Genomic DNA, 14,754 nt, shown 5'->3' on the forward strand with positions numbered 1-14,754 from the left:
CTTACTTTTGTAAACATGTTTTATTTAAAATAATATTCTAGCTCTTTTTTAATGGAAGTTTTCTGCAAGGATTTTTCTAGTGGTCAAAAATGATTTAGAGAAGTTTCAGATATCATTAAGGTATACCGAGAAGCTTGAAGGTCAGTTTCAGAACTCGAATTTTGGTTCTTTCTGTTTCTCCTCCTTTCCTTCCTTCTCATCATCTTCTGCTTCTCCTCTTTTCTCCTCTTCTTTTCTCTCCTTCTTGTTCTTCCTCTTCTTTTTCTTTCTTCTTCCTTTTCCTCCTACTACTTTTCCTCATTCTCTCCTCTCTCTGTGTTCTGTTTCTCCATGTAGCCTAGACTGGCCTGGAAGGTGAGATTCCTGTCTCAACCCTTCCTGTTATAGATAGGTATAAGCAACCAAATCTGACCTTTTCATAGTGTTTTTGGACAGTGAAAATGGCAAAGGTAAAATGCCTCCCTGACTGCTTTCTTTGAAAAGTTAACTTTATAGGATCATAGGGTTTCAGGGCTAGACTCTACTCTTCGTCCAGTAATACCGACTAACTTTTTCAATACATAAAGCGGGGAGCTGAGGATTAAATCACTTTGAAGTCTTCTAGCTCCAACCAGAAACGTGGGTTTTTAAAAATCATAGAAATCCTTGTCCCTCTTTTTCTCTGGGAAGGGAGCAGTAGTTCTCAGCTAATATTGTTGGGGACGAAGAAGGCAGGAAAGAAATGCTGAGATTATGAATACTAAGCTAGCACCATGCTCTGACAGGTGTTGTAAAAGATTAGCGCTACTTCCAACCTTTAAATTAACTGAGGCCCATATATGTTGAAAAGAAGGTCCAAGTCACAAAGGTGCCCCACTTGTACTAGATGAGCTGCCTCTCAGATACTTTTCTCATTCATAAAAACACAAAATGAGATCGTGATCTCACACTTGCAAGGAGCATTCCTCCTCGTCTGTAGTTAGCAGTTTAGATTTGCAAGACATAGAATCAATCATCCTGTTCTCCATTTCAGAACCTAATATGTTTGCATGGACCTGAGACTGACAAAAGCTAGTGATAGCACGGCCTGGAAACAACTGGAGAAACAGCCAGCTTCCAGTTACAACGTGTTGGGAGTAGTGTGGTGTATACAAGGCACAGCGTCACAGCACCACCAGAGCAGACATCACCCCTTAGCACTTACCTACACAGCCTTCTCCATCAGGCCTGCGGGCCATCCCGGGGGGACAGATGCACATGAAGGTGCCAATCAGGTTCTTGCACATCATGCCTCTAGATTCACAGTCGTGCAGCCCTTCCGCACATTCATCCAGATCTGCCAAGTGTTTTTAATAGAAAACAAACAAACAAAAATAGGATATTCTCTGGAGCCCCAGCTACACCTCAGTAATTTTAAGTCAATCTTAAGATCTTATGTGCTGACAAAGAAGTGAGGAACCCACTCTCAACAGGTTGGCTATATTTCTGATGCCTACATTTCAGCATTGATCTCAATCATACGTTCAGTGAAGGGCAATCTTTGCTTCAATAAAAGCCAACAGGCTCCTTCAACTCATTTTCACTTCTTTGATTCAACCGTATAAATTAGTAGCTCTTCTGCTGTCTAGGGTTAGTAATTTTCCTGCAAAACACTGCCACGCTTTCTCTACAAGGCTCTTTAAGAAGACAGCTAAGAAGTATGACATCATTAAAATATGTTCCTACCCTGTAGATACAGTCATTACCATCCCACTGTCCATGGCCTTACCTTTGCACATCTTCTGGTCTTCCCGGAGGGCGTAGCCAACAGGGCATGTGCATTCATAAGACCCAAAGGTGTTCATGCAGCGGAAAGCACAGAGCAGTGGGTTTTGTGCACATTCATTGATATCTGACCAAAGAGATGGGCAGGTATATGCTTAGCTTAAGCTTTAATTAGTTACTTAAGGAAACACTAATATATTTTATTGACAAGTATATAGAAAGAAGATCTTAAAACGTCTGCCTCTATTTTGCAGAATTTGGTTCCCAGTAAAATCAAGCTCCAGTAGGAAACGGTTATGAATTCTGGAAAAATACAGAACCTCCTTACGTGTTTAATGTTGAGTTGAAACTCAGAATAATTTCCTCGGTTTTTTTTCCCCTTAAACTATTCAACTGAGAATTATCCTGCAGTGGTAGCACCAGGTAGCTAAATTTTCAGTAGAAATATCCTGAGGTTCTGTTTACAAGAAACCACAGGACAAACAAAGCTTCTGAAAAGTGAGGAAGATAAGAGGGAGAGTTCTAGGGAAGAAAGGCACCATATACTTTTTCTTTTTCTTTTGTTTTTGTTGGACACTCAGCCCATGTTGCCAACTCTTCCACACACGTGTGGAGCAAAACTGAAGAAGCTAGTCACTAAACCTTAGAGACAACAGCTGAAATCAGAGTCACAGGCTTGAAAGTTTTCTCGTGTTTACCCAAGCAAACTGCTTTCTAAGGCAAAACCAACAACAATTTTCCAAGTAATAAAACTTACTCCAGATTGTTGGTTTTGCATTTGGAAGAGCCAGTCATCAGAGAAAATAAAACCGATAGATTCCACTCTCCTGAGCTGCCTCCCCGCCCCCTAGATGCTGGAATTATCAGGCAAGGGTTTAAAATAGCTCTTATTACTGCTCACTAACACAAAAGCAAACATACACATGAATATATCCATCATAATGTCTGGATGGTAGAAAAGACCGAAATGTTAAAATGGGGATGCTTTATATCAAGAGGAAATAAAGCCCAAGACAGGATGTCTTGCCTTCACAATTCATCATGGGTCCTGGTTCAAAGCCTTCATTGCAATTGCATTCGAAACTCCCAATAACATTGGCACAGGTACCATTTCCACATGGATTGCCAACTGAACACTCATCCGTATCTGAAGAAGAGCAAGAAGATGTCATGAAGGTAGGAGAAATTTTACTTTGAAAGAAACATTCTCACGAATACCGACTGCTCTTCATGTATTTACTGGATCTGAGAAGGACAGGATCTGAGAAGGACAAACTGACTCTTGCTCCCTCCTGGTCCTGACTGGCTGGCTTCTTAAGTTTGCAATTTGAACACACACACACACACACACACACACACACACACACACACACACACACACACACACACACACACACACACCCTCCCACCCAGAGCAATGCTTTCCTTAAGGAAAGTGTTCTTCTTCAAGCGAAGGCAAGGAGAGGCAAAAAGTGAAATGGAATGCTTTCCCAATTCAAGGTTTGAGTAACTCTAAGTCTCTAAAGACATCCTAGTTTATACAATTGTTGAAGGCAGAGATTGGGCAGCTCTCTCTAGATCAGGCTAGAAAATGAAGGATAGAAAGAAACTTTTCTATTACTTATCTTGGTCTGTCAACCTGCACACCATTCCTCGTACTAGACAGATCTTTTCCAGCATATCCTGAATACGAGAAACCACGTGGACGGAGCCAACACTCACCCACACATCGAACTCCAGTGTAATCAAGGTTGTAGCCCATTGGACATTCACAGCGAAAAGATCCGTCCGTGTTGATACACTGACCATTTGAACAAATGCCTGGGCTCTCAAGACACTCATTGACATCTAGAATACAAAGATTTCTGTCAGCTTCCTTGTCTAAACAGACATACCAAAAGTGTTTATGTAAAATTGATTTAAAGATCAGCGCATCATGTCATGACATGGTCTTATGTATATTAAGTACATATACAAACTACGTGGTAGATATATGGTAAAAGAAACACAGGTTATAAAATGAGGCAATACATTTACATAGATTGTGTCTATAAGAATAAAAGATATCACAACATACCTTCACGTGTATCATGAAGACTAGGGACAGTTCCGTGGCCATATGGACACAAATCCTGGAACGCAACTACAGAGAAATACAACCCCTCCATTAATAGTCAGTTAGGGGCCAGTTAACAGAAGATATGAAATTGCTTTTATTTTCTTCTATATGCTATCTTTAAGAAGAATCTTCTGTTTGCATGATTTATTTCAAAAGCAATGTTGAACATATTTAGAGAAAGCTACCTGAACTTATCCTTCCTGTCTCTTTGTTTAACACAGAGCAACCTCTTCCCTTTTATACACTTGAAACCATTCCCATCTGGAAACCCAGCAATTTGATTTTGTCAGGAATCATTCTACAATCCACTGGTACCAACTACATCTAAAGGTGACTGGGTCTTCCCCACCACCCCGAACAGTTCCTATGCAGTCAACTTTTCAGAATTTAATGTTATACTTTTAGAATCATAATTCCATATTACGTATACATAGGAATTGTGTGTGTGTGTGTGTGTGTGTGTGTGTGTGTGTGTGTGTGTGTGTGTGTGTGTGGTGCTGGGGATCAAACCAGTTATTGCCTCCACATGCCCTGTGTGGGAAGTGCAGCAATGTGTGTAACTCCCACTTCCTCCTGCATCATCTTCCCTCTACCTCTCAATCTCCTTCTTTTGAAAGCAAGTAATCCTAACCCTGGAAGAAAAATAATCAAAAGGGTAACTCTGCCTGGGCATAAATGCTGAATGCAGTCCTTATACTGAGGGCTCACAGAACTATCAAAACTTATACCTGAGGGAATAATTCAACTTTCAACCTTCTCATAAATCATACATCAAATTGACTCTTTAAAACATCTGAAATTCCTGTGAATTCTTTGATATTGTTGCTGTTACCTTCATCGTCTTTCGGGCACAGCTCACAGGGGTCTCCCCAGCCCTCTCCTGGCATTTTACTGCAGCAGCATTTTGCTTTTGTGGTGTTGAAAGCTTTGGGTACAGAACACTTTCCATTTTCAAAATTTGTGAAGCAGAAACTCTGGCGAGTATCTAGGAAGTTTTAAGGAAACAAACACAACAGGATTCCTTAGTGGTCATTTAACAGCTGGAATAATTTGTATGTGACTGTTTCTGACAGAACATGTGATATGGATTAGAATTACAGGTCTGAATTTCTCACATGCTCATTTTCTTGTGCCAATTTAAACTGATGTGCTTATACAATTTCACTGAATGGCTTCAAAGCATTTAACTTCTTAAAAAATAATGTGCTTGTGAAATTTGAGAAATTATTTTCACTTATCAAAGTGATCATCTACCGATATTAAAAAACAAAAGCAAAAATAACTATTTTTAAAACAAAATGAAGGGCTAGGAGTTTGTCCTAGTGGTACAGTGCTTGCCTAGCATGCACAAAGACCTGGGTTTGATTCCTCGGTACCACATTACATACAGAAAAGCTGGAAGTGGTGCTGTAGCTCAAGTGGTAGAGCTCTAGCCTTGAGAAAGTCCAAGGACAGTAATTAGGCCCTGAGAACAAGCCCAGGACTGGCCAAAAAAAAAAAAGATGATGAATCAGATTAATCTTTCAAAAAATATTTTTTGTATAGGTTTTAAACATCTAGAGACAGTGTCAGTTCATTACTTGTGCTTTTAAGGTCTCTAATACTAATAATGGATTTAACTACTGAAATAAACTTTCCTGTGACAAACACCAATGTGACAGTTCACCCCCCAGTCTTGTGGTTTCTAAGAGTGAGCTAGGGAAGAGAAGTCAGTGCACAGCTTACCAAAGCACCTCCGACCATTATCAGACAACACAAAGCCAGGGGGACAGATACACTGGAAGCCCCCAGGTGTATTGGTACAGGAACCAAAAAGACAAATGTTGGGATCCTCCTCACATTCATTTATATCTGCAGAACAGTGAGAGAATTTGTTAATGTAATGAAATCTCTACACAGCTCTGTATTTGCTATTGTACATTTATATATATCCAATAGGTGCATGTGTAGCAATGGTTAAGGAGAAGAAAATACTTCTGAAATGTAATACAATATTAATAAGTTACAGCTATAGATACAATACTTTCCCTAAGACAAGAAAGCAAAGTGATTTAATCCAAAGGACACACACATTTTTATTTTTCTCCTTAGTGACTGAGATACTGCTGTAATGTTACTTAAGAAAGGAAATCATGGCCACAATAAAGGAGGAGTAAACTAACCAGAATGAAAATGGTAGGAAGAAAGGCTTTTAAACTGTTAATGCTACAAATCTCATTATTTTAAATATTAAAATGACAAGAGAATCTTAGACTACAAAAATCAGGCAGAAAAAAAATATCAGGGTGATTTCTCTTCCCTGTTAGAAAAATCCACGCCAAGATACTGGCGCTTCTGAATTTCAACAAGGCTGTAAAAAATAACTTGTCTAAAAGTGAAATAAAGTGAACTGTAGAAAAGTCTGCTTCATTATGTCTACCAGGCAATTCTGGAACCCATTTTTGATGTGCTTTCAGTGCTCTTGTGTGCTGGAAGAGTTTCAGTAGAAAAACATCTGTTAAGACAAATGGATTAGTACTTTCTGTTTTGATCCCAAAGGCAAGGGATCGGTGGGGAGAAGTCTCAATACAAGTACTCAGGTTTTCTGCTTCATACTGCTAGGATGCTAGACATTTTTAAAATCTGTTTTAAAATTGGGTACCAAAGACTGCAGTTTTTGTTAGGCACTCTTTAAATTTAGTAGAAAGTCTCTATTGACATTTGGAAAAAAGATTAGAGCTCAATGAAAAATTCCTTGACTAGTATAACATTTCTGTTCATGCAAAGTCCTACATTTCGAAGGGAGCTTTTTATAATTCCTTCCACTCTACCATCAAATCATTTGTGATGGTTCAATAAAACATATGTAAGCAGCTCTCTATGCTTAATTCCTTATGTCAGCAAACTCATAGTGGTCGAGAAAATGTATTTGCACAGCCTGTGCTGGGTCTTAGCACACTATGTAGCTGGTGAACAGGAATGAAGTTGCGGTTAGTCTTACCAATGCAGTTCTCGCTTTTTACTTCATACCCTGGGGGACAAATGCACCGGAAGGAACCCTCCAGATTCTGACAGGTTCCAGGAGAACAAGAGCCAGGGAGGGCAACACACTCATTAGTATCTTAAAAGAGACCAAAGAGAATTAGCAAGTTAGATAGGAAATACCGATTGCACAGATTTACCTGCCCGCTGAATGATGATAGCATGAAATTAACCAAGGCTTTTGAATCTACAATAGGCACAAGTATTTCTCCAAATTCTTCTGACATTGTGGATAGCACTTATTTGACAAGTCACTCATCGATCCTCTTGATATGTCTTATTTCCCTATTTTTAATTGAGAACTTTAGGCTTTGTCCTCAATAAAAACACTTCCAGTGACATATTCCTCCCACAGACCAAAATCTCTCCATACAGGTCACCTTGATTATGTGTGTTCTGATGATCAAATGAAGTCTGAATGAGCTGCTAAGCATGTTTTGGTAGGTGTCTGTGTGTAGCACAGGGGGAAGGATTTACATTATTTTACATCGTTTCTTACCTATACAATTTTTGCCATCCGGAGTGAGTTCATAGCCTTCATTACACAAACACTTAAAAGAGCCAATTTCATTAAAACACCGTCCATTCCTGCACACCTGCCCGAACAAGGAGCTGCACTCATCTATGTCTGAAAGTGGAAGGGAATTAGCTTTTTAGAGAGCAGGCTGTTATACGCACTGCTTTACTAATGCAAACGTTAAAAAGAACACAGCACTCTACATTGTCAGAACCCTCCCTCACTATTCCTTATCAACCGGAGAAACTATGCCTCTTGTAAGGATTGTGCAACCAAGCTCTCAAAGATCCCTACTAGGTTTAAAGCCTAAGGGCTTAAAGCCATTGTGGATATTAATGAAACTCACAGATAGATAACCAGAATATGACCAATGTTGAAGGTGAAGCTTTCTATTTGAAATTTCAATTTCCACTGAATTATTTCCTAATAAAAATTTGTTTATTGCCCAATGGCAAGAGGATACATGGAATTTAAGGTGACTAATTTTTGGATCCCTCACCTTCAGATGATGACCATATTCAAAAGACAAAGAAATGAACACTAAATACAGAAAAATAAGCCTTGTTTGAAAACTCTGGAATCACACAGCACAGTTGAGTTTTTCTTTTGGTTGGTTAAGGCTGGTGTGGATTACATGTGTGAGATTTCCTGAATCATGATAAGATTGTTCATTGATCTGAGCTCTGGCGGTGAGTCTTACTTCTCCTTGCCCAAGTGTGGGGTCTAGGAAACTATATAGTTGAGAAGGTGTGAGTTTGAATAAAATAACCAATTTTATCCAAATGTCAAGCTTTTTTGCAACTACAGTATTTGGAAATCTAAGGGAAACTGATAGTAAAACATGTCAGGTTAAACTAGGAGGTAGAGTTGAGTGGAGATGTCCCATCATAGTAGAAAACTTGAACTTCTTCCCTGCATAGAGACATGTAGATAAAACATGTTATGTTGCAAAACACTGGCATGGCGTCCTTGTTCATATGGTGAATACATGCCTGTTGTTACTTTTCCCAATTCCTCCACCCACTTGAGGACCCTCCCACTCACTATGAATCCTTAAGTCCTGTTTAGTACATTGTATAGGCTAAAAGGGTAAAGTCCTGCACTCTGCAGAGAAGCTATTTCTGAAAGTCCATTTGGAAATGTAATCACCATGAATTAGTGGTATTTGAATGTGAGTGAAGAATGGCCACATACAAACATCTGTAAACATACTGAAACAGTGATATTCTTCAATCTCATCACAGGGTGAAAATAACCCATAGTTTCAATATTTTTCATTATGCCCATTTCCCCTGAATTGATTGGTTCAGTGATTTAAAAAGATGTCAGTTAAGTATTTTATGTTGATGACAAATTGGCCAGTGATAGTTCTTTTCCTTAGGCCTGTATCTTCTACTTTAACAACTACCTTAGTTGTCTGGTTTTATTTTTTAATTCCAGTACCTCATGTGGATGTGAGAGAGAAGAGAGAGAGAGGAGGACTTACCAAGGCAATCGTTATTGTGAGTGAGTTCGAATCCCGGGTAGCACAGGCAGTTGTAGGATCCCACTGTGTTCTTGCAAGTTCCATTTCCACATGGGTGCCTCTCACACTCATCAACATCTAAAGAAACAATTGCTCAGTCATTCATTTTTTTTGTCAGTGGTGGGGCTTGAACTCAGGGATTAGGACTCTCGGAAAAATGCTAGTGCTTTTCTACTTTGAGCCACAACTCCGCTTCTAGTTTTCTGGTGGTTATTTGGAGATAACAGTCTCTGGATTTTCCTGCCTGGGGTGGCTTTAAACCATGTTTTCTAGATCTTAGTGTCTTGAGTAGCTAGGATTACAGGTGTGAGCCACCAGATCCCTGCAACATTCAATTCTTACTAGGAAAAGAAGTATTTGGAGTTTTGCATTTTTTTCTACTTACAAAATTACTCAGATTGTTTTCCTGGCATGTGACTGGGGACCTATATAAAATATATGTAAACATATTTCCGCATATATGTATGTGAATGTATATATACATATTTTAAGAAAACATGTTTGAGATAAAAGAAAAAAATCAAAATTACAAAAGTTGAAGAAAAACATAGTGTAATGACTTACAGACATATATAGCACTCAGAACTAGGCTAAATAAGTTTTGTCTTGGCAGAGATGTTTAATGAGTTTTAGATTTGGCCTTCTTCCTTCAGGTGCAAAGCATAGTGAGAGGACTTGCAGGGGCACAGCTGACGACTGAGATAACTCTCACAGTCACACACAGTCCTGGCCTTGAGGCGTCTAGGTCACCTATGAAAACTTCTTCAACCTCAATTCAGCAAACCCACTAAATGCTATTATAATGTAAGTGGTCTTTATAATAGTTACTGGGAATATTTAGAGAGTTTGTATATATTTACTTCTGTAATTATTTTAAGAGCAATGCCACAAAAGGATGAGGTAAATCCTAAATCATTCAATAATATATGTAAAAACTATGTAGGTATATAGTGCATTTATATTATGCACTGATGGTACTAAGGTACTAATGGCTCATGCCTATAATCCTTGTAACTCATATGGCAGAGAATTTTGGGTCAAAGCCAGCCTAACAAGAAATGTCTAAAAGACTCCATCTCCAATTGATCAGTCAAAATCTGTGTTGGAGGCATGGCTCAAGTGGTAAAGTCCTAGCCAGGAATAAGTAAGCTAAATGAATGTAAGGGCTCTGTGATCAAGCTCACATATTTTGATTTTAATACTGCTACACTTATAATTCCCTTACATTACAAGATGTTTTCTTGAGGGGGCACATTGCAGGGTAAAGGGGACAAGGTATTGTGGTAAATTCTGTATGAATTTCAGTGCCTCAGCATGTATGTCAAACTACGTGAATATCTTTTAGCAAAATAGCTTGAGAATCATTTAACTGAAGGATATATTGTGGCATGTTCCTGCCTGCAAAGTTTGCACTGAACAAACCTTTAAAACAGTTGCACACAGTAGATGCAGTAGAGATAGTTATTAAGAGCCTGTGACCTATTCTTGAGTCTTAGCCCCACTTCCTTCCCTAGAATGAACTGTCTTTCTTACCCATGCACATGGTCTGGTCTTGAGAAGCCTTAAAACCATTGTGGCAGATGCACTGGTAACTTCCTTGCAAATCAACACACAGGCCGTGACTGCAAACATTAGGAATTTCTAAACATTCGTTCCGATCTAAAAATAAAACACGTCAAAGAAATCTGATTTTTATTAGGGTCCTTTCATTTTTCACAGATGTGTTTCTGTAACCTGCTATTAATTATTACCAACAGGATGAAAATGAACCATAACTATGGTTGAATCAAAATAAGCAAGGCTTTCAAGAATCCAAGCCTATTTTTTTAATCATGCAATTTTTCAGGTTGATTGGTATCTCTAACCTAGAAAAATCCACTTACAGGACCTCTTTTCTTACCAAAATAATCTAACAGCTATGTTTAAAGGACCGAATTAAGACAATCGTTTTAGAAATAGTCTTGAGGGAGCCATCTGGGTAGGAAAGTAAAGAGTCCCAGTGTAGGAAATGTAGAACACTGTCTTCAGTGCCAGTGCGCCTCTTGCTTACCTACACAGGCGCCATTGGGTGAGAGCTTGAAGCCCGTGGCACACTCGCAGCGGTAGCTGCCCGGGCTGTTGATGCAGTCTGCATTGCGCTGGCACACGTTGTCGCCATTGCTGCACTCGTCAATGTCTGAAAGGGTAACACTTTCACTGAAAGGAGTCTTTTGTTTCATCACTTTGACTATAAACTCTTAAATCACAATGGAAGAAGGCCACAGGGCTAGCACAGGCTTGTAATCTCAGCCACAGAAGGAAGAAGATCATGATCTGAGTCCAGACTGGGCAAAAGCACCAGACCCTAATAGAAAACAGACTAAGAAGAAGAAGGTCTAGAGGATGTAGCTTAAGGGGATAGCATGCTTTGCCTTGCAAGTATCAGAACCTATGCTCAACCCCAAACCACAAACCAAACAAACCAAACTACAAAAGAAATAAGATAGGGGAGAGAGAGGCCCATTTAGTCTTGTTGGATAAAGGGCATATATTATTCAGATTACCTTCACAGACCAAGAGTAAGTCATTATAACTGAATCCTGTGGGGCATTCACAGCGGAAGCTGCCAATCTGGTTAATGCACACGCCATTTGCACAAATGCCTGGAATCTCTTTACATTCATCTATGTCTGCAGTGGAACAGATTTAGTAAAATGTATGTAGTTCTGCTTAATGTATTTTCCATATAACCTCAAAAAAACCCCACTGTAAATCCTGGAATGAGAATATCCATTCAGTGACACAAAAATCAAATACATACTGGCATAAGTAATTTTGTGGCTTAGGAAGATGTAACAGACCATTAAATGGGTTAATTCTTCCAAAGAGAATGGGAAAATTTAAGTGCATGGTAAAATAAACCAAGTGATTTTTAGTATCAATAAGGTAAGTGAATACTTTAGAGAATCAACCCGTTTTGAGTTGTCAGTCCCTCAAGTTGCTGCTACTCATCTGCTAGAAGTTATAGTTCCTTTATTTTATATATTGTGTCACATGTATACACAGGATCCTTGACATTACATTTGACTGAAAATCTGAAGACATGTAGAGTAAGCAACAGAAAGTACATGCAGAAGAAGTAATGTATATGTGTAATAATTCTGAAAAATCTGCCATTAGAATAGAAAGGGATATTATAAAATACACTGAAGTCCTGAACCATGTTTTTACAAAATAGTACAAATTGCTTAAAATATGGGAGATTATTTAGTCATGTGCATAACAAAAAGCCTCAAGTGCTGAGATGGTATGTGTGATGGATAGGGTCTTGAGATTGTCACCTGAATAAAGTAACTCCACCTCTAGACTACACAGATGGATAAACACTAGCATTTGTCCATCATGCTTTCTCTAAACATGATTTTTCTCTGGATTCACTAACTATATGAGATGACTATATGTTGTGAAGCTGCTGACTTTTTGAAAACTAAGTGGTTCTTGAAAATGTGATATGTAAGGAAGTACATACATTTATAATCAAAAATAGTGTGGACAACTCACCCACAGCTTTTCCTGTGTGAATGTCAAAGGTGAATCCAGGAATATTCCCACATATGGCTTTGAAATCAGCTTTAAGAGATAAATAAAAACAACATACTCTTCAAATTCTCAAACTCATCCAAAATAACACTATCTAGTATTATTCCCTAAACTAAAGAAGCATGCATTCTACAAATCAGTGCATGAATCTTGAATCAGCAGCTCATGCCTTGGATTGTAATTCAAAACCTGACTGGGCAGAAAAGTCCAAGAGACTCCACCTCCAATTAATTAGCAAAAAAATTAAAAAAGGAATGGAAGTATGGTTCAAGTGATAAGAGTCCCAGTAAACAAGGTCAGCAAACCTGAGGCCCCAGTATCTCAAAAGAAAAAAAAAAACTAGAGAAATAATTAGTGACGATTCCAAAAGGTCACTTGGGAAACCGAGCCACACGACACCACCATGATGTCCACAGCAGAGCATCTCTGGTATGAGACATTCTTTAATTCTATGCTGCTATGCGTATGTGTACTTTTTGAACTGGGCCTTTAGCAGAAGCCTGGCCACATGCTTACCTGTTCCTGGGGTTGGACAGGGTTCACAAGGTTTGTTCCAGGCTTTGCCAACATTGTATGTACAGCAGCACATCCTCTTTGTCACGTTGAAAGGTAATTCATTCTCACAAGTGGTTCCATTATAGCTTCGGTAGCAAAAGCTTTTCCTCATGTCTGCATAGACATAAATCCATTGGCTCACTAGCAATTCCAGCACACATATGCAATGAAGCCCACACATGAATACAAGTCAAAAAGAACTCTGAAAAATCTAAGATTTGCAGCCACCTTAAAATAACTCTCTGAAATGTACTCACTACCTTACATATGTAACTGTAACCCTTCTGTACATCACTCTGACAATAAAATAAAACTCTCTGCAGTTGGTAAATCAGTTTTAGATTTATATCTTTCCTCTGTTCAATATTTTTCCAAATACCTATTTTTAGATGCAGGATTTCATTTATAATTTCTGTGAAGTACAGTGTCTCTCAAATTCAAAAACCTTTGCATTATACAACAAGTGTAAGGTCTTAATGCATTTGTTGCAGTAGTGGAATTTTGAACTCAGGACCTCTCACTCACTAGGGAGGTGCTATACCACACCCTTGACCTTTCGGCTTTGGTTGTTTTCCAAATACACTCTCACATTTTCAGCCTTTCATGTAGGTAGAACCACAGGCCCAGCTCATGATTGAGTTGGGGTCTTCTAACTTTTACCTAGCCTTGCATTCATTCACAATATTCCCTATTGCAGCGATACACGAGGAAAAGTTGGGGTTATAGATGCAAAACACCACACCTGGTCTAGTATTAAATTTACTTATTTTTAATTTTTCCCCTGAATTTTAAGAGGTTATACAAGGGGTTTACAATTTAGCATGTCCATCTAAGTGTCCAGTGAGTCTTCTTCAGCGTACCTGCTTCCATATAGTATTAAATTTAAAATATGATTTCTTATTTGTATTTTAATGTATAATTTATACTAGAAGAGAAGTGAAAATATCCTAAGATTGTAACAGCAATATGTGATGAAATTTCTTACTTGAGACTAAAAACATGTAACTATATAGCTAAAGGTCAAGAGAGTCTGAAATATGTAACCACTTGATAAGAGACTTGATACAGGAAGTCAGTAGCTATGTCCTGACTGACAAATCTCAACCGTTTTCACTCACATACCCATGCAGTTGTGGCCTCCGTTGACCTGCATGTATTCCGGTGGGCAAATACAGGTGTAGTTTCCCAGGGTGTTATAGCAGGTGCCAGGCCCACATACGCCGGGGTGAGCAAAACACTCATCAATATCTACAATAGACAAGAAGAGCTTTGAATCACTAAACATGTATTTTGGTGAGTTTAAATCATTTATTTTACTAAACAAAGCATATGTGAATCCACAATTGCAGGTGCATATAAGGTTTAGAGATAAAGAAAATAGTCCTTACATATGACGCATACATTTTTCTTCCAAAGAAAAAAATTCCAATATGACAAAAGTATAAATGTAAATCCTGAAGAAATTAACCTAAAATGGTGAAAAGTAATCTACCTGTCATTGCATGGTTCTTTTTTTTGTTTTTATCAACACAGGATTTAATGCTATCGTAACAACATTTGTTTAGTTTTTCTTTTTAAATTTTATCGTAAAGGTGATGTACAGCGGGGTTATGGTTACATGAGTCTGGTAACGAGTACATTTCCTTCTGAAGAATGTTATCCCCTCCCTCATTCTCTCTTCTGGCTTCTCTTTCC

General features: G+C 38.5%; 1 protein-coding gene across 2 annotated transcripts in view; it reads right to left on the bottom strand.

Annotated features, from left to right (window-relative positions):
• Fbn2 (fibrillin 2) overlaps window positions 1-14,754 on the bottom strand; it is a 199,313-nt gene that overhangs the window by 25,042 nt on the left and 159,517 nt on the right. For both annotated transcript variants that reach the window (XM_090340122.1, XM_090340121.1), the window contains 16 exons: window positions 14,182-14,307; window positions 13,021-13,173; window positions 12,466-12,534; window positions 11,469-11,594; window positions 10,976-11,101; window positions 10,459-10,584; window positions 8,887-9,003; window positions 7,383-7,511; window positions 6,843-6,962; window positions 5,588-5,713; window positions 4,695-4,847; window positions 3,821-3,886; window positions 3,466-3,591; window positions 2,771-2,890; window positions 1,748-1,870; window positions 1,184-1,315 (listed from right to left, as the gene is read on the bottom strand). In XM_090340122.1, coding sequence (XP_090196248.1) covers window positions 1,184-1,315; window positions 1,748-1,870; window positions 2,771-2,890; window positions 3,466-3,591; window positions 3,821-3,886; window positions 4,695-4,847; window positions 5,588-5,713; window positions 6,843-6,962; window positions 7,383-7,511; window positions 8,887-9,003; window positions 10,459-10,584; window positions 10,976-11,101; window positions 11,469-11,594; window positions 12,466-12,534; window positions 13,021-13,173; window positions 14,182-14,307 — 1,938 coding nt within the window. The remainder of the gene's footprint in view (window positions 1-1,183; window positions 1,316-1,747; window positions 1,871-2,770; window positions 2,891-3,465; window positions 3,592-3,820; window positions 3,887-4,694; window positions 4,848-5,587; window positions 5,714-6,842; window positions 6,963-7,382; window positions 7,512-8,886; window positions 9,004-10,458; window positions 10,585-10,975; window positions 11,102-11,468; window positions 11,595-12,465; window positions 12,535-13,020; window positions 13,174-14,181; window positions 14,308-14,754) is intronic.

The sequence above is a fragment of the Megascapheus bottae genome, chromosome 10 (assembly GCF_031878675.1).
Source record: "Megascapheus bottae isolate mThoBot1 chromosome 10, mThoBot2.hap1, whole genome shotgun sequence".
NCBI lineage: Eukaryota > Metazoa > Chordata > Mammalia > Rodentia > Geomyidae > Megascapheus > Megascapheus bottae.